The sequence below is a fragment of the Macadamia integrifolia genome, chromosome 2, assembly GCF_013358625.1.
Source record: "Macadamia integrifolia cultivar HAES 741 chromosome 2, SCU_Mint_v3, whole genome shotgun sequence".
Lineage (NCBI taxonomy): Eukaryota > Viridiplantae > Streptophyta > Magnoliopsida > Proteales > Proteaceae > Macadamia > Macadamia integrifolia.
In genome coordinates, this window is record NC_056558.1 from 13516660 (window position 1) to 13542384 (window position 25725).

The 25725-nt window shown below is 39.6% G+C and overlaps 2 protein-coding genes across 2 annotated transcripts; both read left to right on the forward strand.

Moving 5' to 3' along the window:
- The first annotated feature begins 1277 nt into the window (after nt 1-1277).
- On the forward strand, nt 1278-3900 carry LOC122063747 (esterase-like). The gene is made up of 5 exons (XM_042627457.1): nt 1278-1509; nt 2157-2366; nt 2456-2625; nt 3179-3452; nt 3531-3900. The coding sequence occupies exons 1-5, from the start codon at nt 1278-1280 to the stop codon at nt 3797-3799; spliced, it is 1155 nt and encodes a 384-aa protein (XP_042483391.1). The 3' UTR covers nt 3800-3900.
- A 13958-nt stretch (nt 3901-17858) lies between these two features.
- On the forward strand, nt 17859-20563 carry LOC122088063 (esterase-like). Its single transcript, XM_042657203.1, has 5 exons — nt 17859-18155; nt 18803-19012; nt 19102-19271; nt 19824-20097; nt 20194-20563. Exons 1-5 carry the CDS (start codon nt 17885-17887, stop codon nt 20460-20462), a joined length of 1194 nt encoding a protein of 397 aa, XP_042513137.1. The 5' UTR covers nt 17859-17884; the 3' UTR covers nt 20463-20563.
- Nucleotides 20564-25725: the final 5162 nt, after the last annotated feature.

Consider the following 25725-nt stretch of genomic DNA (forward strand, 5'->3'; position numbering starts at 1 on the left):
ACTCCTATATTGGTTAATAATGAGGTTCCTACATCCGGTTGAGTGGGAAATCAGTCACTGCTAGTGAGACGCTAACTCTATTGCTGACTTTCTTTCCAAGTCTGCTGCACGTTTTGATATCTCTGACCCTGTGACGGCTTTGCCGGCTTTGGTCAAGAAGGATCTAAATATGGACACTTCGGGTCATCCCAGATATAGGATGACTTAGTGTCTTTTTCCTTCGTGATCTATTTTTTGCATCTCATGTGTGGTTGATGTGGTTGGATCTTCTTTTTCTGCTGATGGAAATGCCGACGGTGGATTACGAGGTCGGCCTCAGTCATCCTATTGGCTGTTTGGGTGTCTCTTTTTGGCTCCATTCGGTTTTTAAATTATTCCATTTTTTTTCTTCTATATTTTTACACAAATGATTCTTAGTGAAAATAAATTTAAAACATGTACCGTTTATCTAAATTTTTTTTTTCTGTTCCATTTTTTATAACTATGTTAAGCAACAGATAAAATCATATGACCAAGCTATAGGTCAATCCATGGGAAATAAATGCTGAAAATAAAATCTGATACGCTTAATAATAGAATAAATTAGATTTACATGTTATTTGGCTGGTTATGTATTGAATCAATTATTAAAAACTTACCAAATTTGGAAAAAGATCAGCTTTGGATTTCAAAATGTCCAATCATTCCAGCCCCTATGAATCAAATAAAATATCGATTTTTTTTGGGGGGTAAAAATCAAAACTCTATTTAATTATCACATACCAATTGTGTATTTATTTATTGGTTCGTTCACTAAAAAATGTATTTTTTTTATTGGTGTTATTTGTCCCCTACTGCAATATAAAGTATAGTGGAGACATTGGATCCAATGATCATCAGAGTGAAAATAAAGTGAACATGTTATCACTGAATGATTCCTTATTTTCTCAACTAGTTGGTCTCTTAGATCCTCTCCATTCCGGTTATTTTCTTTGGATTTCTTCTCTTGGAATTTTTGAAAACTTTGAAAGAGTTGTAGAAATATAACCAAACACTAAATTTAGTAAATAGTCTGTTTAATTTTAGGAATAAAAATAGGAAAATTGTTTCCAAAATCTAATGGAAACGAACAGGTATTACTCCATTTAGCACTTTAGCTAGTAAGTAATTCAATACTTATGTTGTCCTATCTCTCTATATATACTCTACCAGTTCTCTAAAGTAATAATATCCTCTCTAGTCTCTACTGCTCATCATCTCTTAGTCTCTCAACATGATTGGTTGGTATACTTGTTCTAATGACTCCTTTCTATATTGGGTTGTTGTCTTCCATAGTGATTTTAAGTGTTCCGGCCTCGGCTTCGAATACAAGTTGCAATTTTCCAGCAATCTTCAACTTTGGGGACTCAAATACTGATACAGGAGCTGATTCTGCTGCCTTCTCTCTTGTCACCCCACCCTATGGGGAGACCTTTTTTCACATGCCTGCTGGAAGACCTTCAGATGGAAGGCTCACCATTGATTTCATGGGTAGAAATTAAACTTTGTTTCATGATTTCCTAGATTTTTTGTTGAGGTGGGGGGAAGGAACTCCACCCTCACTACTTACACCTAGACATAGCTGGGTGTGAACTCAAGCTGTTTCTCTGTGAAAACTCCGTAATATATCAATTCCAAGGCTGATCTGAATCGATCTAGACCTGAATGAATTGGGACTGATCAAGATCCCAATTCAGGTTTTTAAAGCCTGCCACACAAACCCTATATCGGTGATACAAAACCACCGCACTAGAGGTGGAGTGGGGCGAGTCTCTATCCAACCCACCCCATTGCCATTCCTAATATTTGTAGAGAAAACCACAGAATATGTTGCTTTCAAGCCGTTTATGTTGGGAGACTGAAATAGGGCAATGCTATGGGCTATGAAGTAAAGTAGTGTTTGGATAGATCAAATAGTATTAGTTATAGGTAATTGGATTAGGCTTTAAGGAGTACCCCAACTGTACACCCCCCTTCCCCCCTTCCTTTTTCCCTTTTCTTTTGAGCTAAAAATTTGCAAACAACAAGATGGCTACATGAATCCTTTTTTTTCATCGAATCTCTTATTGTTAATGCAAAGGCAACAGAACAGTTATTGACTTGGTCATTGTTTTTAAAATAATGAATATTTTGATCAGCTGAAAGTTTCGGATTACCTAACCTCAGCGCATATCTCAATTCATTGGGAACTAACTTCAGCCACGGTGCTAATTTCGCGGTATCGGGGGCAACAATCAGGCCGTCGGATAAAAGCCGAACTGGGAGAGGACCCAGCCCCTTCTACTTGGATGTGCAAGTCTCCCAGCTCCAACAATTCAAATCCAGATCACAGTTAATCAGGAACCGAGGTAATTATTTAATTAGTTAAAATCCCTCTACAGCTATAAATCATTTAGCAATACCGATTCATAAAATCCTATTCATCATCTGTTGATAGGTGGAATCTACACAAATTTGTTACCCAAGGAGGAGTTTTTCGGTCAAGCTTTGTACACATTTGATATTGGTCAAAATGATATCGGTTTGGGTTTATTCAGCAACCAATCTTTAGCGGAAATCAAAGCTGACATTCCTGATGTAATTAGCAAGCTCTCCAAGAATATTCAGGTAATTAATAATATTTGAACCGCCTTAATAACCAGGTAAATTCATTATTTCCTAGGCAGTAGTGTGGTTGGTGTGTATCTCTTGTTGAGGTTCTTAAGTTTTCATTAATCACATTATGGATTTGTATATTGTGTTGCAATTGGGCCAACCTGTCGATGAGCAAATGGCTTGTAAATTATATTAGGTTAAACCGAAACCGAATTGTCTAACAAACGGGATTAGATAATGAAATCAAGATCGTTAATTTAAATTTTTTTTTTTTTGTCAAATGTCTTTTTGCCTTTTTAATTTTTTAGTGAAATGGATGTAAACTTAACATTGAATGACTTAACTTACTATGTCACCATTTATTGGTTTTAATTAGTTTGTCACCAGTTTAAAGGGTTCAGTTAGTTTAAACCATTCAACTAAACGATCTCAATTTTGAAACCAACATTAGACCACTTCTTAAACGATTTCATGATTTCTGTGTCAATGGCTTGGTTCGGTTTCAATAAATGATTTACAGTTTGATTTTCATACCCTTATGGATGGATTTGGTTCTAATTTGCAGGCAGTGTATGGTTTAGGAGGGAGATCATTCTGGATCCATAACACCGGTCCTATTGGCTGTTTTGCATATATCCTTATAAACTTTCCAGTGAGTAATGCATCTGACATAGATAAAGCTGGTTGTGCAACTCCTTATAATGAGGTATCACAATACTTCAATCAGAAGTTAAAGGAAGCTATTGTGGAAATGAGAAAGCAACTTCCCTTGGCTGCCATCACATATGTGGACATTTACTCTGTCAAGTACCTTCTCATGAGCCAACCTCAGGACTTTGGTAAGTCATCATCATCTAAAATTTTACAAAGAGAGAGAGAGAGAGAGATGATTGACACATTTGTGTTTCTTCTTGCAGGATTTCAGCAACCACTAGTAGCTTGTTGTGGCTTTGGAGGAAAATATAACTTCAGCAATACTGCACGATGTGGGCAGACAGTAGTTGTGGATGGGAAACCAACATTCATAGGATCTTGGGCAAACCCTTCTGTTAGAGTTAACTGGGATGGAAGCCATTTAACCGAGGCAGCTAATAAATTTATTGTCGATAAAATTGTGACTGGAAAATTTTCAGACCCACCAATCTCTTTACAAAATGCATGCAAGAGGGATGAATCTTCTACATAATCAGATTACCCTAGATAGCTAGAGTTTGATCTATCTATTGTTTGTAATCTGTATTGATAATATGTCATGAAATAATAGTCTTATATTTTCCCTTTAAGTAATTCAAGGAAACAAAAACTCTTAAGCTATTTATGAAGGGACGAAGCTGACTTTGAGGAAAAAAGATGTTCTTAGTCGTCCATTTGAAACATCGCTGACATATAGCCATTTTTCAGTCGTGGAATTTCAACTTTCATTCCATTTCTAGATCCCTATTATCAAGGGAGCTTAGGATGCTTCTTCTAGTTTAGTTTCAAGCTCTAGACCAACACTTTTTGTGATTTACCTCCATAAAACAATGCGTTAACCTACAAGTAATCGATTCAAGAAAGGGACTGAATAACCTCCATTGTTGAAGAAAGTCCCAAGGAATAGATTTCCTAAGGACAACCTCCGCCACTGTCGGTGAATCACATTCCACCCACAGCCTCTCCTCTCCCATCTCCTTTAAATACTTCAAACCGATAAAAGGGGAGGAGAATTCCACTTTATAGTTAGTCATATTTCCAAGCGGGATAGCATAACTAAATAAAACCAATCCAGAACAATTACAAACCACTCCACCAACCTCTAACAAACTTGGATTTCTCAAGAAACAACCATCTATATTCAACTTGACTAGTCCAACAATAGGTCTAGTCCACTTCAGCTCTTCAATTGCGAGAGAAGCAGAGGTAAATTTTACCTTAAAATCTAGGCTTCTAGATCGAAGAAAGTTGGCAATTGACCATGAGAGAAGCGCCCTCACATGAGATGACTCCCCAATATTACTTAAAGCCGCCTTCAAAATTAGACCAGATTATTTTGTTCATAGCAAATATGATAGGGAATAAGTAAAAATTCATCCAGCCACGCCTCTTTTGAACGGATTGAGCTTGCCTTGGAGAACCACCATTGAGCTAGCTCAGCGAGAGAACTTGGTCGAGGCCATCTAACATTAAAAATATTGGAGAAATTGCACTAGACCTTACAAGGAATTGGACACTCCAAAGTCCATTCTTGCCACAGCACCGGTTCCACCATTTAAAAAGAATAATCAATGAGAGGTGAGCTTCATAAGCCCAGTGAGGGCTGTACATGCAAGCACACATAAACAAATGATGCAATGCATGCCAAAATAAATTATATGATACTCATGATCCGATTTTAACAAACAATACCTAGCAAACAATTACTAAGTCCAAGATAAGGTACCAGTGCTACTGTAACATAGATCGTATCCCAGGTCCGAAAAACCCATCGGTCACCCTGTAAACCCCTAATGGGTAACCCCACCCTACAACCTCAGTCCCAAAAAATCCATCGATCACCTGAGCCGTAAAATAGTCAAGGTCCCAAAAATCCCCTCGTTCACCCATGTTCTGGGGTAGCCACAGTCTCGAAAAACCCATCGGTCACCCGTGTTGCATCACAAACATACCATCTCATGGGATTAGCCATTATCTAACCCCCTACTGGCAAGGGGTTTAGCACCATGGTCTGTGAATCTTAACCAGATGCAATCTACATGAATGTGTATACCATCATCATTCATCACACACCATACATACACACATCCTCTGATCTCTAGGCCCAGGGTACCGGAAAGAACCTTAGCCACACCGTGCCCCAGACCATCAATACCATAGTTACAGTTGTAGTTCATCCACAGAATCACAATAACTTACCTCACTTACCTCTACAGTCCAAAACCATTCCTCAACCACATCCTTCCATATTCACAAGTTAGCAATAATAATAGCACAAGATAAATAAGTCCATCATATTAAACAACATGTATAGCAACAATATGACATGTCATTCATGCACACAGTTCATGCAAAAATAGAAATAATGCATAAACACTCCGTAAATAAAGTCAAATATCCACTCACCTCAAAACCCAAATCACATGTGCGATAGGATTCTTGCAAACAACTTTCTATTCTCACCCGATTGTTTTACGTTCATAAACCAATGTGTATTATTTTTGTTAAGCATTTACACACCCAATATGATTATGTATAGGTTCACTGCTGAACCTAAAAATGACTCTCAAGAGCACATTTTCAATCCAAATTTAAAGTCTCTGAAAAACCCTCGAAGTACCCCTACCCATAGGGCTAATTTGGGTAAACAAGGTAGGGAACTTAATCCACAAGAGCAGGGTACTGTCCAAAAATATTGGGGCTGATTTGGGCTTGAAACACCCTAACCGGTGGGAGACAACAGGCTGGCCGCTTGCCCAACAGGCGGGTTGATTTCTGCAAAATTTTCTTCACTCCCAAAGGCTGTTATGTGGATTTCCTTGGGTTGGGCCAGGAAAATTCTGCAGAATTAAATTTATGTAGTCCAATGCTTACCCAACTAGCAAAACTCAAATTTCAGGTTACTCACTTCCACCTTGGGATAAAACCCCTTGCGTGCAAGGTCTGAACCCAAATTCTGGGAGTTTATAGAGACCATCAAAGGTCTGTACACTTTTCTAATTACAATTTCAGCAAGCATATTTTATTTATATGGGTGCTACAGTTGGGTTTTCATCTCTGGGATGATGAATCCCATGCATGCAGCCTAAAACCCAGCTGTGCATAGCTACAGAGACCAGATACAACCTGTATATTACCTAATTTTTATAGGTACAGCATGCATGACTAAATTTATTCAGTCTCTGTATTTAAATTCCACTCAAATTGCATGCATGCAGTCTATGGTTGCGCACTTTGGGTGGCTGCATGCTTGGGAACCAAGGTGAATTTTGTTCCTAGATAGTAGAAATATTGTACAACAATTAAGGTGGAAGAATTTTACCTTCTAATATGTGTACAACAACAATTATATAACAGCAGGAAGTAGGAGAGGGACAGCTGCCCCCTTCTCTCCTTCTAGTTCTTCTTCTTCTGCTTATTCCTTCTTCTTCCTTTTTCTTTCTTTTTCTTCTTCTTCTTCCCTTTCTTGCTGTTCCACTGAATATGTGGCAGCAAATAAGGTGAAACAATGATGGTGGCTTGCTATATAATTCAGCCAAAGGGTCCTTAGGGCCCGTTTGGGTGAACACACTAAAATTACTTTCCAAAATTTATTTTAAAAACATAAAACTAAAACTAATTAAAATCAATATCTCATTAATGGACCCCACAAATACTGACCTATCAGGTTGGATTTGGTTAGCATCATGACCTCTACATGTTAGATAAGTGGAAGGATTGGGGATGTAGGGATGTGAGCCCCACAAGAAAAGCCAAATTTTTCTATATTCTGCCAGCCGAACCAACTGGCCTGCTGGCAGTAGGGTATCCCACCGGTTTACCCATTTTAATCTCATTTTCTGTCCTAACTTTTGGGTTCTTAAGTCCAGCTAATGTAGGACTAGTCCCACTCATAATTGGCTATTTTATGCTCTTTCCTTGGCTAATAAATTAGCCAAATTCCCTCTCTTCTACTACTGTACCTATGGATCCATACCAGAGCATCCTACTCTCTTATGCCAACTAGGCTATAAGACTAAGTTCAGCTGCTTCCAGTTTATGGTGTTACATGCCTTTCTAGAGCTCAAAAGATGTTCCCGAAGCTGAAGGAGCATTTTAGCTCAAAATGGGTTAAGGGTTTCGGATGAAGAATCGACATAGGTCTCGATTGGCTCAGTGAGAACATGATCATCCGAGCTTAAATAAAAGGTGGGAAGACCCTTTACAATTATAATGTCCGGGCCCCATTAACCTTACACAATATTGTCCTCTTTGGTCTATGGGCCTCTAGCCTTTAAAACAGATTGTGCCATGTTAAGGAGACTAGAGGTTATCGATTAGCCCAGTAATCTCTCCCTAGGTGATGTGGGACTAAAATTTGCACACCCTCACCGTTCTCCCAAGCCCCTTGGTGCTTACCGTACGCTTGGTGGGGACACCTCACCGATCTCTTAGGAGGGCCCGGCACTTGCCGTATTCTTTGGTATCACAATCTTCAGCCCCCTTCGGCACAACGTCTCCATTGTGGCTCCACATGTTGTCAAGGTCTACTCTAATACCATTTATAACGCCTTGACCCTATTAACCTTGCACAATATTACCCTCCATGGCCCATGGGCCTCAAGCCTTTAAAATGCGTAGTGCCATGTTAAAGAGGCTAGATATTGTCAACTAGCCTAGTAATCTCTCCCTAGGCGACATGGGGATAAAGTTTGCACACCCACACCGATCTCCTAAACCCCTCGGTACTAGCCATATTATTGGTGGGGACACTACAATGATTGCCCAAGCGGGTCCAGTATTTACCGTAGTATTGGGTGTCTCAACAAATCCCACTAATGATACAAGGTCATTGGACTTGAGGTGTACAACACTTTCTGGCGGTTCCCGGTAGATACCGAATGGTAGATCTATAATCACTCGATGACCATCTACCGGTTGATGGTTGAATGGAATTCAGCCTCTGTTTTGGTCACCAGTATATTAGACACCTTCTGGTGACATCTACTGGTGGAGTTTCTGAAGTTAAATTGGGTTGGACTCTATGTATATCATTGGTAGGACCACTGGCAGATCATACATCTATCGATAGACAATACTAAACTATCTTTAAGGAAGTTTAAGGGATTTTTAAATGACCCTTCTGACAACACCTACCCTTGTAATTAAGACAGAGACATTCACCTTTTGGCGAGGCCAAGCGGGGCACTTTTCGGGCCATCTTTCATGGAACTCTCTTCTCCAAGTGAACAAACAAAGTGATTGGTGGTCTGATTTCTTTTGGAGCATTATTAAATTTTAAAACTAATGTATGCCATTTCACCCATATGTTTTTAATTATAATCTCATGTGTGCTTTACTTTCAAATATGTCAAATATTTGAGTATGAATTGTGGATGTAATGTGATTATGCATGTGTGGGATCTAGTGTGGCTGAAAATAAAACTGCTATCGTAATTGCCACGCGGTTTTATAATGCATTTTGTGTGTATTAGAGCTAAGACTGGGCATGGGTTGTGGTGTGGCTAATGGTAATTCCAGTGCAATAATGCCATACTAAGTATATGTATGCTAGACATAGGCTTGGGCATAGGATGCGGTGTTGACGATGGTGATTCTGGCACAACAATTTCCACACTAACTGTATCATTACCAAAGACATGTATATTATTATGGTTAAAAATATATATCCTATGCTATGACCATTTGTCAATAGGGTGCAATGTTAGATAAACCAATATGGTAGGTTCAAAGAGACTTTTAAGGATGCCACTTTCGCAGTACAATGTGATTGTTGCCAGAGGCAGAAACTAGCCCAATGTTATGGCTAATACACCTTGTTGTTGTTAGGATATCTCCATTTAAGGTTCAAGGTATTGGGTTTTGACCTTTGGTGAGACCAAAATTTTGGGTTGGAACCTAGGAAATTTCGAGGAAACCAGAGAATTTTTCCCGATTTGGTGGAAACATAGGTTTCGACCCCCAAATAGTGTTTTTTTTTTGTTGATTTTTTGTGTACATCATATTTTAGATGTTTCTAACACGTTCACATCATTAGATTCATTAAAAAAAAAAACATAAAGTCATACTTGTGTGGTGAACCAAAGGTTCGGTAATAATTACGCTAAGTTGTTGACTGAAATATGTTATAGGTAAATGTAGTTTCAAAAATAGAAAAAAAGAATCATAATCACCTCGCCTAGTATGAACCCAAATTTATGGGTGATTTGGAGACTAGGCACAATTACTTCACGAGTTACTTCCATGTGCCATCAATAGATTTCTCTGCTATTGGATTGGAAGGGATCAGTTCTTGAGCTCTCGGTGGTTCATGCTAAATGCTTGAGAGCTGAGCGAAGATCGTTTTGGACGGACTTGGTGGTAGGGTTGGCGGGGAATCCAAGAATGATCATTGCTGACTTCAATGCAGTCCTAGCTGATCATGAAAGGAGGGGGCCAGGACGATTCTGCTCAAGGGCTGCTTCTGAATTCAGAGCTATGGTTGATGCTACTTTAATGATTCAGGCTCCGTCTATTGGTAGAAAACTCACCTGGTCTAATAATAGAAGAAGAGGGAATGTATCGGCTATCCCAGATAGGAATTTTGTGAATGAAGCTTGGCTGAAGATATTTGATAACAATACTCAACAAGTTCTCCAACGAGTGGCCTCTGACCATGCGCCTTTGCTTGTATGTTCGGGTATGACCACAAAGCCTCAGAACCTCCCCTTTTGTATCAATAACTTCTAGATGGATCACCCTAGTTTTTTTTATATGGTTTGTGACTCTTAGAGGCCTAGTGTAACTGGATCATACACTTTTATTCTAGCACAGAAGCTCAAAAGTTAAAATTTGCATGTCCAGGTTGAAGAAAACTAGGAATCTTAACCCCATGGGGACCCTGCAAAGCCTTAATTTTATTGGAGTTGATCATCTACTGTAGACCTCTATAGAGAAATTCTTCACCCAATATAAACAAAAGGGGGGGGAGATGGGATCTCCTTGACGAAGACCTCTCTACACACCAAAGAGATCCACTGGACCTCCATTAACCAGGACAGAGATTCTTGTTGATGCAAGAGTTTGGTGAATCTAACCTATCCATTTGGGTCCAAACCCAAAATTTTTGAACACCACAAAAAGAAAACCCCATGATAAAGAATCAAATGCTTTCCTCACATCCAACTTCAATCCTAAGCCACCACCACGAGTAGAATTGAACATTAAATTGGCCAACTTAGATGCAACACTGGTATTTGAAGAAAAAATTTTACCTTGCTGGAAAGTACCCTGCTCTTTAGAAACTAGTCTAGGAATCAAGCCACTTAATCTCATTGCCAAGATTTTAATGATAACTTTGCAAAAGAAGTTTCCCATACATATAGGTCTAAACTTGTCTAGAGTATTCACTCCCTTTACTTTTGGGATAAGGGTAATGAAGTAGTGATTTACACCCTTAGGCAAGTATCTTGAGACAAAAAAAGAGCACGTCACCGCTCAAAAATCATGCTCAATAATGTCCTAACTCTTCTTGAGGAAGGCACCACAAAATCCATCCAGACCTAGAGAGTTGTCAGGATCCAGCTCCCAAATCGCCCTTTTGATTTCATCAGAAGATGAAGTAGATTCCAGCCCCTTTTTATCTTCATGAAGCAACATAGATGGAATGCACTTAAAGAGCTTAGGATGATAAGACAATGGAACTTCTCGATGGAAAGCTTCATAGTACTCTGCAACATATTAACCACCTGACTGATTTTGACCCTCAACCATTGATCCATCTTCCTTCTTGAGATTATGAAATTAAGTTTTGAGCCCTTCAAGTTTTAGTAGGCATATGAAAGAATTTTGAATTCTTATCACCGTTCATCAACCATCTATTTCTCGATTTTTCAGCCCAAAGCATAGCATGATCTTCCAAAGCTTTCACATATCTAGTTTTGGTATCTGCCTCACGGGCAAACACAGAATCATCCATACCTAAAATTTCTATTTCTACCTGGACCACCTCCAATCTTTGTTTCGCACCCTGAAGCTCCACTTCAAAATTAGGGAAGCTTTCCCTTGCCCAACGCCTAAGGATAGGCTATAGGCTCTTTAATTTCTGAACCAACCGTTAGATCAGCCTTCGCTTGATATCTTGCTCCCACTCCCTTTTAACAACCTAGAAAAAATCAACATGATCCATCCAAAATCTATGAAGCTTGAAGGGGGTGTTACCTGGTTTGTGAAATGCCTTTGAGATCACCAAAAGAGGAGCATGGTCAAATGCATATCGGTGTAGAACCCGTTGAGAGCGATCTCCAAAGAAGGTAGACCATTCATTATTACAGAATGACCTATCTAACACAGCTACCATATGCCCTCAATGCCTATTATTTGTCCATGTGAATTTTAGACCTTGGGAAGGAACCTCTAAAAGCGAACACTCATCTACCATAACTCTAAATTCTTCCGCTGCACCCATACTATACCTTCCCGGACCCTTTTTTTCGTGGGAAGCAAGAATAGCGTTGAAGTCACCCATTACTGTCCAGGGCTCTGCACCAATTGAAAGACTTGAAATCTCACATGAATCATCGAGATACACACCCTCCTACCCATCAAGTTCAAAGAGAATGTAATTTCTTGGTTCGATTAAGATATAATACAGGGTCTACTAATTGAAACTTTCCACAACACCCATAAGTTAGGAATCCCGTCCCTTCGACTATTCTATATGAAGTCCGAAACATACCCCAATCTATTAAAAAATAGCGATGGAAACTTGGATACATCTACCAAAGGTTTGGCGAGATAGAGCACCTCATGAGAATGATCTTTCAATAAGCAAGACGAGACTCTTTGTGCTACTTTCTTCTTTACCCCTCTAATATTCGAATATAAAATTTTCATCATAAAACAAAGTTTAAGAAGCAGCATTGACGGACTTCTTGCTCTGTCCCCTTGTGACTTGTTTCTTTTTTTGATGGGAAACTGAATGCTCCAAATTATTTAGTTCCTTTCCTTAGTCACTGCATCAATAACTGTAATCTCAGGATGAACCACAATCACCTGCCCATCCCGAAGAGTGGTTTTAGGAAAGCTACCCACAACCTGCTCCACCCCACCTCTGGTTTGATTTCTCTTTTTCCTTGGACGAACTGAAGAAGGAGCAGTCATCACATTTTCAGCTTGACCTGTGGCACCCCTGTAGGAGTTTCTAGTTCCTCCTCTTAGAAAAGCATTGACTTCTTGCGAAGGATCAGGATGGACGCACTCATGGACCTCCCCCTCCTCCCTTTCATTGTCTCTTGGTTGACTACAGGTCTTATCCAACATACCAGCACCTAAATCCGATTGGTGCTCCATGGACCCATTTTCCAAATTCGTGTCCTATCCCACAACATAATCTGACTCCTCACAATCCGACCCAACCACTAACTAATTTAGAGAATAAGAGTTGGACTCAATAAGGTTATCTTGGGAGGATTCGCTTCCCAAAATAACTTCCAAATTTCCTTCTATATCCTTGGCACATGAGGAAACCACTAAATTCTCCTCATCAATCATGTTTGTGATTCCTTGATTCTCTCCCACCGTTTCCATATTGGGTAATAAAACCTCCCCACAAGTTGGCTTAACCAAAAATGATGGGGAATCTAAATTTTAATTACCTTCCTGATTAGGAAGGTCATCTCCCACATGCCCCACTGAGTTAACTCTACCAGATTTGGGTAACACTAAGTCAACTCCATCTTCAGCGTAAGTTGCTCCCGGGATCAATACCGCCCCGTCTTATACTCCTTGACGCTCATCCTCTGTGACCTTTAATCAAAAACCAGAGATCCGATGTCCCACTCGTTTGCAAAAGCCACAACGAACCATCCAATCTTTGTATATCACCTTCTGCCTAAAACAGAACTCTTTCATCATGCCTGGCTCTCTATGTTCTACCTGGATTTCTTCAATACAGCTTGAAGACTCCTCTACGTCCAACTCAACCAATACTCGAGCATAGTGTCCCACAATGCCTTGTTTTGTTCTACTATCTAGAGCCATTGGTCTACCCGCCGCCTTAGCTATAGACAAAAGAATTTTTTCATGCCAGTATTCTAGGGGAAGGTTTGGAAAATGAACCCACACAAGCTTCGTCATAATAAGCGTGTCGTGTATGTTAAAATCTGGTTTCCATCTCAGAAACCGAATGAGCTAACCACCAAACTTTAAGGGACTTCATCACCATATCTCTGCCATGTCTTCTTCTATTTGGAAATGAAATGTGACATAACCTTTGCCAAGAGGATGCATAACAACCTGCTGTTTCAATTTCCACTTTTCTCTAGCATCTCTTCTTAAAATATCCAGTGAATGCAAATGAAAGTTTATGCGACCAATCAAAGCAAACCTGAATTTCTGTCGGATGCTCTTAATGACCAACATCAAGCTCATAGTCCAGATTGGACGATTCTCTCCAAGATATAGTCAATCCCACAGCTCACAGTCCATCCCTCTCCAAGATACAGTCAATCCCACAGCTTACAGTCCAGCTTGGACAATTCTCTCCAAGATACAGTCAATCCCACTTGTGATACAAATCACCACAAAATCTTGGATCCTATACTGCTGTATCTTCTACAGTTGGAAAGCCAAAAATTGCTATCAGTTATTCTCGGAAGAATTCAATTGTAATAAGATTGTAATCTTTATTTCCATTTTGGTTATGATCTGATGTAATCTCTACAAATATTGTAAACCTAGCTAATGAAAGAAAGTGAACACAATTCAAATTCAATATGATATCAAGAGTTCAATAGGCCACCACCCCTCTTCTTCCTTTTTTTTCTTTTCTTTTCTTTTCTTCACCATGTCGCTGGAAACTCCATTAACCAACCTCACCTCTCCCTCTCCCTCTCCCACATCTTCTCAACCAGTGCTCATGGGAGCATATTATTTTGTCTCTATCAAGCTCACGTCCGAGAACTTTCTGTTCTGGCGTGCTCAGATACGGCCCTTCCTCAAGGGTCAAAAAATTTTTGGTCATTTCGATGGGTCCGAAGCGCAGCCCACTCAGACAATCGTTGCTTCTGACTGGGACGTTCAAGACTCCCTGATTATGAGTCTCCTTATATCCTCCCTCTCTGATGAAGCACTCCCTCTCATCGTTGAAAATGAAACTGATGAATCCATGACCAGCCTTATGCAACGAGCCAAGTCCCTCTCTGATGAGCTTGTTGCTGCTGGGTCTCCTATGAAACAATCCAACCTCTGTCTTCACATTCTTTGCACTCTTTGCGAAGATCTTCCCACTCTTTGCAAAGATCTTCGTGACATTGTTCCAATGCTCCTTGCTCATTTTGAGCCGCTACTGATCTTTTTGGCTTTCTTCTCAGCCACGAGTTCATAAATAAGGCCTCTGGTAGTAACACATTAGAGACCTATCCTCCTGCCTCTATAGATACTCCATCAGCTAACATTGCTCAATGTGATGCCTCTTCCACCTCTTCCAACTCTCAATATGGGAAAGGTGGTCGTGGTGGTCGCGGTGGGCGTGGACGAGGTGGTCATGGTGGCCGAGGTGGCTGCTTTCCACAACCAGGCATGCACATGTGGTGCTCCATCTACAACTGCACAAACCACAATGCCAACACCTGTTATTACCGACCCCCTACCTAACCCGGCTACCCCAACCCTCAACCTTATCTTGGCTTTAATCCCAACCCTCGACCAGCGGCTCACTTCACAACCAACCCTCCTCTTCTTCCCACACCCACCTACCCACCTTACTATAACCCATCTGCCGCTCTGACTTGGTACCCTGATACTGGTGCAACCCATCACGTCACTCCTGATTTTCACTCTCTCACGTCCTATGATGGGTACAATGGTAGCGACTAACTTCATGTGGGTAATGGTAAGGGACTCTTTATCAGTAATATTGGTTCGTCATCTCTCCCTTCTCTCTCCCCCTCTCGTTCTTTTAATTTATGTGATGTCTTGCATGTTCCCTCTATCACAAAACCTCTCCTTTTTGTTCAGTGATTTGCTCGCGAAAATAAAGTGTTTTTTTTAATTTCACCCTCCCCACTTCCTTGTCAATGATCAGGTAACCAAGTGGATTCAGCTTTTCAGACCCTTTATTCTCCATATTCTTCTCTGGTCGCCAATATCGCTGAGTGCACTTCCATCAATGGTTGGCATCAACGGCCTGATCACCCTCACTCTGGTCTTCTCAATTATGGTTGGTGCAAATGCCTTGTTGTATCTCTCCACCAAGCTCGGTTCTGTGTGCCCTAGTTTCCAATTAGGCAAAGCCTGTAGATTGTCATTAGGGTAAACTTTTTCTCAAAGTTTGTTTCCTTTAGACTTCATTCACAGTTATGTATGGGGTCCTTCCTCCTCTTTGTCTATTGATGGCCACAGATACTTTGTTATTTTTATTGACGATAATAATCGATACATTTGGTTTTATCTCCTAAAATTAAAATTGCTGACTCCTTATAGCATTTGGATGGAAAGGAATGCTGGAAGACATGATGGAATCTCAAAGTCTATGGAGCGCTGCTTTGCCATGATCAGAAGTGAAATCGCTTCATAGTCCTTAGTTAACTCAGGGAAGTTGATCTCCATTTCGGATCACTGAGTGCTTGAAGGCTGGAATTTTCAGGCGTTCAGGGTAGGCCTAATGAAATTTTTGAAATTTTTTGGTGTCGGCCCCCGAGTAGATTGTGGAAAGTAAACACAGATTGGTGTTCTATTGGGAAGCCAAGTGTCTCTGGATCTGGAGGTGTATTTTGTAATGATAAAGGGGAGGTGATGGCAAATTTCAGGATTTCCCTTAGAATTAATTCAAACTTTGTGGCAAAATTTATGGATGTGATTTCAAGGATTGAACATGCTGAAAAATTGGGGGTGCAAAGGCTGTGGATTGAATGTGATTTAGTCGTAGTGGTTACTTTGGTTCAAAAAAGAAAAGTCCCATGGATCATTCATCGAAGGTGGATAGCTTGTATGAATATTAAACGATATAGGAGTTCTCTCCCCATTAGGAAACTCCATATTCGATTTACATGATGAGAGTCCCTATTTTGGGAAACTGTATATACGGGCTGCATATTAGGAATTCATATGCATTGTATTAGTCAAGCATATCACACGCAGAGAGTATAAATATATTACAAGAGGTTGTCCTAGTCAATCTAAACAGATTTGGAATACAAAAGATTATGATAAGGTAGGATTCTACATGTGATATGCTTGACTAATACAAGGGATTTGAATTCCTAATATGCAGCCTATATATATAGTTTCCCAAAATAGGAACTCTCATCATGTAAACCAAATATAGAGTTTCCTAATGGGGAGAGAACTCCTATATTGGTTAATAATGAGGTTCCTACATCCGGTTGAGTGGGAAATCAGTCACTGCTAGCGAGAGGCTAACTCTAGTGCTGACTTTCTTTCCAAGTCTGCTGCACGTTTTGATATCTTTGACCCTATGACGGCTTTGCCGGCTTTGGTCAAGAAGGATCTAAATATGGACGCTTCGGGTCATCCCAGATATAGGATGACTTAGTGTCTTTTTCCTTTGTGATCTATTTTTTGCATCTCATGTGTGGTTGATGTGGTTGGATCTTCTTTTTCTGCTGATGGAAATGCCAACGGTGGATTACGAGGTCGGCCTCAGTCATCCTATTGGCTGTTTGGGTGTCTCTTTTTGGCTCCATTCGGTTTTTAAATTATTCCATTTTTTTTCTTCTATATTTTTATACAAATGATTCTTAGTGAAAATAAATTTAAAACATGTACCGTTTATTTTAATTTTTTTTTCTGTTCCATTTTTTATAACTATGTTAAGCAACAGATAAAATCATATGACCAAGCTAGAGGTCAATCCATGGGAAATAAATGCTGAAAATAAAATCTGATACGCTTAATAATAGAATAAATTAGATTTACATATTATTTGGCTGGTTATGTATTGAATCAATTATTAAAAACTTACCAAATTTGGAAAAAGATCAGCTTTGGATTTCAAAATGTCCAATCATTCCAGCCCCTATGAATCAAATAAAATATCGATTTTTTTTTGGGGGGTAAAAATCAAAACTCTATTTAATTATCACATACCAATTGTGTATTTATTTATTGGTTCGTTCACTAAAAAATGTATTTTTTTTATTGGTGTTATTTGTCCCCTACTGCAATATAAAGTATAGTGGAGACATTGGATCCAATGATCATCAGAGTGAAAATAAAGTGAACATGTTATCACTGAATGATTCCTTATTTTCTCAACTAGTTGGTCTCTTAGATCCTCTCCATTCCGGTTATTTTCTTTGGATTTCTTCTCTTGGAATTTTTGAAAACTTTGAAAGAGTTGTAGAAATATAACCAAACACTAAATTTAGTAAATAGTCTGTTTAATTTTAGGAATAAAAATAGGAAAATTGTTTCCAAAATCTAATGGAAACGAACAGGTATTACTCCATTTAGCACTTTAGCTAGTAAGTAATTCAATACTTATGTTGTCCTCTCTCTCTATATATACTCTACCAGTTCTCTAAAGTAATATTATCCTCTCTAGTCTCTACTGCTCATCATCTCTTAGTCTCTCAAGATGATTGGTTCTTCTCATTCCTTTGGTATACTTGTTCTAATGACTCCTTTCTATATTGGGTTGTTGTCTTCCATAGTGATTTTAAGTGTTCCGGCCTCGGCTTCAAATACAAGTTGCAATTTTCCAGCAATCTTCAACTTTGGGGACTCAAATACTGATACAGGAGCTGATTCTGCTGCCTTCTCTCTTGTCACCCCACCCTATGGGGAGACCTTTTTTCACATGCCTGCTGGAAGACCTTCAGATGGAAGGCTCACCATTGATTTCATGGGTAGAAATTAAACTTTGTTTCATGATTTCCTAGATTTTTTGTTGAGGTGGGGGGAAGGAACTCCACCCTCACTACTTACACCTAGACATAGCTGGGTGTGAACTCAAGCTGTTTCTCTGTGAAAACTCCGTAATATATCAATTCCAAGGCTGATCTGAATCGATCTAGACCTGAATGAATTGGGACTGATCAAGATCCCAATTCAGGTTTTTAAAGCCTGCCACACAAACCCTATATCGGTGATACAAAACCACCGCACTAGAGGTGGAGTGGGGCGAGTCTCTATCCAACCCACCCCATTGCCATTCCTAATATTTGTAGAGAAAACCACAGAATATGTTGCTTTCAAGCCGTTTATGTTGGGAGACTGAAATAGGCCAATGCTATGGGCTATGAAGTAAAGTAGTGTTTGGATAGATCAAATAGTATTAGTTATAGGTAATTGGATTAGGCTTTAAGGAGTACCCCAACTGTACACCCCCCTTCCCCCCTTCCTTTTTCCCTTTTCTTTTGAGCTAAAAATTTGCAAACAACAAGATGGCTACATGAATCCTTTTTTTTCATCGAATCTCTTATTGTTAATGCAAAGGCAACAGAACAGTTATTGACTTGATCATTGTTTTTAAAATAATGAATATTTTGATCAGCTGAAAGTTTCGGATTACCTAACCTCAGCGCATATCTCAATTCATTGGGAACTAACTTCAGCCACGGTGCTAATTTCGCGGTATCGGGGGCAACAATCAGGCCGTCGGATAAAAGCCGAACTGGGAGAGGACCCAGCCCCTTCTACTTGGATGTGCAAGTCTCCCAGTTCCAACAATTCAAATCCAGATCACAGTTAATCAGGAACCGAGGTAATTATTTAATTAGTTAAAATCCCTCTACAGCTATAAATCATTTAGCAATACCAATTCATAAAATCCTATTCATCATCTGTTGATAGGTGGAATCTACACAAATTTGTTACCCAAGGAGGAGTTTTTTGGTCAAGCTTTGTACACATTTGATATTGGTCAAAATGATATCGGTTTGGGTTTATTCAGCAACCAATCTTTAGCGGAAATCAAAGCTGACATTCCTGATGTAATTAGCAAGCTCTCCAAGAATATTCAGGTAATTAATAATATTTGAACCGTCTTAATAACCAGGTAAATTCATTATTTCCTAGGCAGTAGTGTGGTTGGTGTGTATCTCTTGTTGAGGTTCTTAAGTTTTCATTAATCACATTATGGATTTGTATATTGTGTTGCAATTGGGCCAACCTGTCGATGAGCAAATGGCTTGTAAACTATATTAGGTTAAACCGAAACCGAATTGTCTAACAAACGGGATTAGATAATGAAATCAAGATCGTTAATTTAAATTTTTTTTTTTTGTCAAATGTCTTTTTGCCTTTTTAATTTTTTAGTGAAATGGATGTAAACTTAACATTGAATGACTTAACTTACTATGTCACCATTTATTGGTTTTAATTAGTTTGTCACCGGTTTAAAGGGTTCAGTTAGTTTAAACCATTCAACTAAACGATCTCAATTTTGAAACCAACATTAGACCACTTCTTAAACGATTTCATGATTTCTGTGTCAATGGCTTGGTTCGGTTTCAATAAATGATTTACAGTTTGATTTTCATACCCTTATGGATGGATTTGGTTCTAATTTGCAGGCAGTGTATGGTTTAGGAGGGAGATCATTCTGGATCCATAACACCGGTCCTATTGGCTGTTTTGCATATATCCTTATAAACTTTCCAGTGAGTAATGCATCTGACATAGATAAAGCTGGTTGTGCAACTCCTTATAATGAGGTATCACAATACTTCAATCAGAAGTTAAAGGAAGCTATTGTGGAAATGAGAAAGCAACTTCCCTTGGCTGCCATCACATATGTGGACATTTACTCTGTCAAGTACCTTCTCATGAGCCAACCTCAGGACTTTGGTAAGTCATCATCATCTAAAATTTTAGAAAGAGAGAGAGAGAGAGAGAGAGAGAGAGAGAGAGAGATGATTGACACATTTGTGTTTCTTCTTGCAGGATTTCAGCAACCACTAGTAGCTTGTTGTGGCTTTGGAGGAAAATATAACTTCAGCAATACTGCACGATGTGGGCAGACAGTAGTTGTGGATGGGAAACCAACATTCATAGGATCTTGCGCAAACCCTTCTGTTAGAGTTAACTGGGATGGAAGCCATTTAACCGAGGCAGCTAATAAATTTATTGTCGATAAAATTGTGACTGGAAAATTTTCAGACCCACCAATCTCTTTACAAAATGCATGCAAGAGGGATGAATCTTCTACATAATCAGATTACCCTAGATAGCTAGAGTTTGATCTATCTATTGTTTGTAATCTGTATTGATAATATGTCATGAAATAATAGTCTTATATTTACCCTTTAAGTAATTCAAGGAAACAAAAACTCTTAAGCTATTTATGAAGGGACGAAGCTGACTTTGAGGAAAAAAGATGTTCTTAGTCGTCCATTTGAAACATCGCTGACATATAGCCATTTTTCAGTCGTGGAATTTCAACTTTCATTCCATTTCTAGATCCCTATTATCAAGGGAGCTTAGGATGCTTCTTCTAGTTTAGTTTCAAGCTCTAGACCAACACTTTTTGTGATTTACCTCCATAAAACAATGCGTTAACCTACAAGTAATCGATTCAAGAAAGGGACTGAATAACCTCCATTGTTGAAGAAAGTCCCAAGGAATAGATTTCCTAAGGACAACCTCCGCCACTGTCGGTGAATCACATTCCACCCACAGCCTCTCCTCTCCCATCTCCTTTAAATACTTCAAACCGATAAAAGGGGAGGAGAATTCCACTTTATAGTTAGTCATATTTCCAAGCGGGATAGCATAACTAAATAAAACCAATCCAGAACAATTACAAACCACTCCACCAACCTCTAACAAACTTGGATTTCTCAAGAAACAACCATCTATATTCAACTTGACTAGTCCAACAATAGGTCTAGTCCACTTCAGCTCTTCAATTGCGAGAGAAGCAGAGGTAAATTTTACCTTAAAATCTAGGCTTCTAGATCGAAGAAAATTGGCAATTGACCATGATAGAAGCGCCCTCACATGAGATGACTCCCCAATATTACTTAAAGCCGCCTTCAAAATTAGACCAGATTATTTTGTTCATAGCAAATATGATAGGGAATAAGTAAAAATTCATCCAGCCACGCCTCTTTTGAATGGATTGAGCTTGCCTTGGAGAACCACCATTGAGCTAGCTCAGCGAGAGAACTTGGTCGAGGCCATCTAACATTAAAAATATTGGAGAAATTGCACTAGACCTTACAAGAAATTGGACACTCCAAAGTCCATTCTTGCCACAGCACCGGTTCCACCATTTAAAAAGAATAATCAATGAGAGGTGAGCTTCATAAGCCCAGTGAGGGCTGTACATGCAAGCACACATAAACAAATGATGCAATGTATGCCAAAATAAATTATATGATACTCATGATCCGATTTTAACAAACAATACCTAGCAAACAATTACTAAGTCCAAGATAAGGTACCAGTGCTACTGTAACATAGATCGTATCCTACGTCCGAAAAACCCATCGGTCACCCTGTAAACCCCTAATGGGTAACCCCACCCTACAACCTCAGTCCCAAAAAATCCATCGATCACCTGAGCCGTAAAATAGTCAAGGTCCCAAAAATTCCCTCGTTCACCCATGTTCTGGGGTAGCCACAGTCTCGAAAAACCCATCGGTCACCCGTGTTGCATCACAAACATACCATCTCATGGGATTAGCCATTATCTAACCCCCTACTGGCAAGGGGTTTAGCACCATGGTCTGTGAATCTTAACCAGATGCAATCTACATGAATGTGTATACCATCATCATTCATCACACACCATACATACACACATCCTCTGATCTCTAGGCCCAGGGTACCGGAAAGAACCTTAGCCACACCGTGCCCCAGACCATCAATACCATAGTTACAGTTGTAGTTCATCCACAGAATCACAATAACTTACCTCACTTACCTCTACAGTCCAAAACCATTCCTCAACCACATCCTTCCATATTCACAAGTTAGCAATAATAATAGCACAAGATAAATAAGTCCATCATATTAAACAACATGTATAGCAACAATATGACATGTCATTCATGCACACAGTTCATGCAAAAATAGAAATAATGCATAAACACTCCGTAAATAAAGTCAAATATCCACTCACCTCAAAACCCAAATCACATGTGCGATAGGATTCTTGCAAACAACTTTCTATTCTCACCCGATTGTTTTACGTTCATAAACCAATGCGTATTATTTTTGTTAAGCATTTACACACCCAATATGATTATGTATAGGTTCACTGCTGAACCTAAAAATGACTCTCAAGAGCACATATTCAATCCAAATTTAAAGTCTCTGAAAAACCCTCGAAGTACCCCTACCCATAGGGCTAATTTGGGTAAACAAGGTAGGGAACTTAATCCACAAGAGCAGGGTACTGTCCAAAAAAATTGGGGCTGATTTGGGCTTGAAACACCCTAACCGGTGGGAGACAACAGGCTGGCCGCTTGCCCAACAGGCGGGTTGATTTCTGCAAAATTTTCTTCACTCCCAAAGGCTGTTCTGTGGATTTCCTTGGGTTGGGCTGCTCATGGCCAATAGATATTGATCATAGAAACATGGCGAAGGTTCCCTAAGGCCTCTAGGGTCCTTTTACAGCCCACAAAACTCCCAATTACATGAATTAAAATTTTGCGCTAACGAATTCCCTAATTTTCTTTCCTAGGATGGCAAATTCTGGTTTGGGAGACCAATCCTGAATCTGTGGAGCTCAAACCCAATTTATGGTTAGCAGTAGGGTTATGCTATTGGTCTGAAAACTACCAATTACACAATTTCAGCATAGGAAAATTCTGCAGAATTAAATTTATGTAGTCCAATGCTTACCCAACTAGCAAAACTCAAATTTCAGGTTACTCACTTCCACCTTGGGATAAAACCCCTTGCGTGCATGGTCTGAATCCAAATTCTGGGAGATTATAGAGACCATCAAAGGTCTGTACACTATTCTAATTACAATTTCAGCAAGCATATTTTATTTATATGGGTGCTACAGCTGGGTTTTCATCTCTGGGATGATGAATCCCATGCATGCAGCCTAAAACCCAGCTGTGCATAGGTACAAAGACCAGATACAACCTGTATATTACCTAATTTTTATAGGTACAGCATGACTAAATTTATTCAGTCTCTGTATTTAAATTCCACTCAAATTGCATGCATGCAGTCTATGGTTGCGCACTTTGGGTGGCTGCATGCTTGGGAACCAAGGTGAATTTTGTTCCTAGATAGTAGAAATATTGTACAACAATTAAGGTGGAAGAATTTTACCTTCTAATATGTGTACAACAACAATTATATAACAGCAGGAAGTAGGAGAGGGACAGCTGCTCCCTTCTCTCCTTCTAGTTCTTCTTCTTCTGCTTATTCCTTCTTCTTCCTTTTTCTTTCTTTTTCTTCTTCTTCTTCCCCTTGTTGCTGTTCCACTGAATATGTGGCAGCAAATAAGGTGAAACAATGATGGTGGCTTGCCATATAATTCAGCCAAAGGGTCCTTAGGGCCCGTTTGGGTGAACACCCTAAAATTACTTTCCAAAATTTATTTTAAAAACATAAAACTAAAACTAATTAAAATCAATATCTCATTAATGGACCCCACAAATACTGACCTATCAGGTTGGATTTGGTCAGCATCATGACCTCTACATGTTAGATAAGTGCAAGGATTGGGGATGTAGGGATGTGAGCCCCACAAGAAAAACCAAATTTTTCTATATTCTGCCAGCCGAACCAACTAGCCTGCTGGCAGTAGGGTATCCCACCGGTTTATCCATTTTAATCTCATTTTCTGTCCTAACTTTTGGGTTCTTAAGTCCAGCTAATGTAGGACTAGGGTTCTTAAGTCCACCTAATGTAGGACTAGTCCCACTCATAATTGGCTATTTTATGCTCTTTCCTTGGCTAATAAATTAGCCAAATTCCCTCTCTCCTACTACTGTACCTATGGATCCAACTAGGCTATAAGACTAAGTTCAGCTGCTTCTAGTTTACGGTGTTACATGCCTTTCTAGAGCTCAAAAGATGTTCCCGAAGCTTAAGGAGCATTTTAGCTCAAAATGGGTTAAGGGTTTCGGATGAAGAATCGACATAGGTCCCGATTGGCTCAGTGAGAACATGATCATCTGAGCTTAAATAAAAGGTGGGAAGACCCTTTACAATTATAATGTCTAGGTCCCATTAACCTTACACAATATTGTCCTCTTTGGTCTATGGGTCTCTAGCCTTTAAAACACATTGTGTCATGTTAAGGAGACTAGAGGTTATCGATTAGCCCAGTAATCTCTCCCTAGGCGATGTGGGACTAAAATTTGCACACCCTCACCATTCTCCCAAGCCCCTTGGTGCTTACCGTACTCTTGGTGGGGACACCTCACCGATCTCTTAGGATGGCCCGGCACTTGCCGTATTCTTTGGTATCACAATCTTCAGCCCCCTTCGGCACAACGTCTCCATTGTGGCTCCACATGTTGTCAAGGTCTACTTTAATACCGTTTATAACGCCTCGACCCCATTAACCTTGCACACTATTGCCCTCCATGGCCCATGGGCCTCAAGCCTTTAAAATGCGTAGTGCCATGTTAAAGAGGCTAGATATTGTCAACTACCCTAGTAATCTCTCCCTAGGCGACATGGGGATAAAGTTTGCACACCCACACCGATCTCCTAAACCCCTCGGTACTAGCCATATTATTGGTGGGGACACTACAATGATTGCCCAAGCGGGTCCAGTATTTACCGTGGTATTGGGTGTCTCAACAAATCCCACTAATGATACAAGGCCATTGGACTTGAGGTGTACAACACTTTCTGGCGGTTCCCGGTAGATACCGAATGGTAGATCTATAATCACTCGATGACCATCTACCGGTTGATGGTTGAATGGAATTCAGCCTCTGTTTAGGTCACCAGTATATTAGACACCTTCTGGTGACATCTACTGGTGGAGTTTCTGAAGTTAAATTGGGTTGGACTCTATGTATATCATTGGTAGGACCACTGGCAGATCATACATCTATCGATAGACAATACTAAACTATCTTTAAGGAAGTTTAAGGGATTTTTAAATGACCCTTTTGACAACACCTACCCTTGTAATTAAGACAGAGACATTCACCTTTCGGCGAGGCCAAGCGGGGCGCTTTTCGGGCCATCTTTCATGGAACTTTCTTCTCCAAGTGAACAAACAAAGTGATTGGTGGTATGATTTCTTTTGGAGCATTATTAAATTTTAAAACTAATGTATGCCATTTCACCCATATGTTTTTAATTATAATCTCATGTATGCTTTACTTTCAAATATGTCAAATATTTGAGTATGAATTGTGGATGTAATGTGATTATGAATGTGTGGGATCTAGTGTGGCTGAAAATAAAACTGCTATCGTAATTGCCACGCGGTTTTATAATGCATTTTGTGTGTATTAGAGCTAAGATTGGGCATGGGTTGTGGTG

What these genes read in the sequence shown, in the direction of transcription:
- LOC122063747 (XM_042627457.1), top strand. Translation starts at nt 1,278, where the DNA reads ATGACTCCTTTCTATATTGGGTTGTTGTCTTCCATAGTGATTTTAAGT. An exon ending in GCTCACCATTGATTTCATGG is followed by an intron (nt 1,510 to 2,156) that starts GTAGAAATTAAA and finishes TATTTTGATCAG; the next exon opens with CTGAAAGTTTCGGATTACCT. An exon ending in AGCTCTCCAAGAATATTCAG is followed by an intron (nt 2,626 to 3,178) that starts GTAATTAATAAT and finishes TCTAATTTGCAG; the next exon opens with GCAGTGTATGGTTTAGGAGG.
- LOC122088063 (XM_042657203.1), top strand. Translation starts at nt 17,885, where the DNA reads ATGATTGGTTCTTCTCATTCCTTTGGTATACTTGTTCTAATGACTCCT. An exon ending in ACAGTTAATCAGGAACCGAG is followed by an intron (nt 19,013 to 19,101) that starts GTAATTATTTAA and finishes ATCTGTTGATAG; the next exon opens with GTGGAATCTACACAAATTTG. An exon ending in GAGCCAACCTCAGGACTTTG is followed by an intron (nt 20,098 to 20,193) that starts GTAAGTCATCAT and finishes TTCTTCTTGCAG; the next exon opens with GATTTCAGCAACCACTAGTA.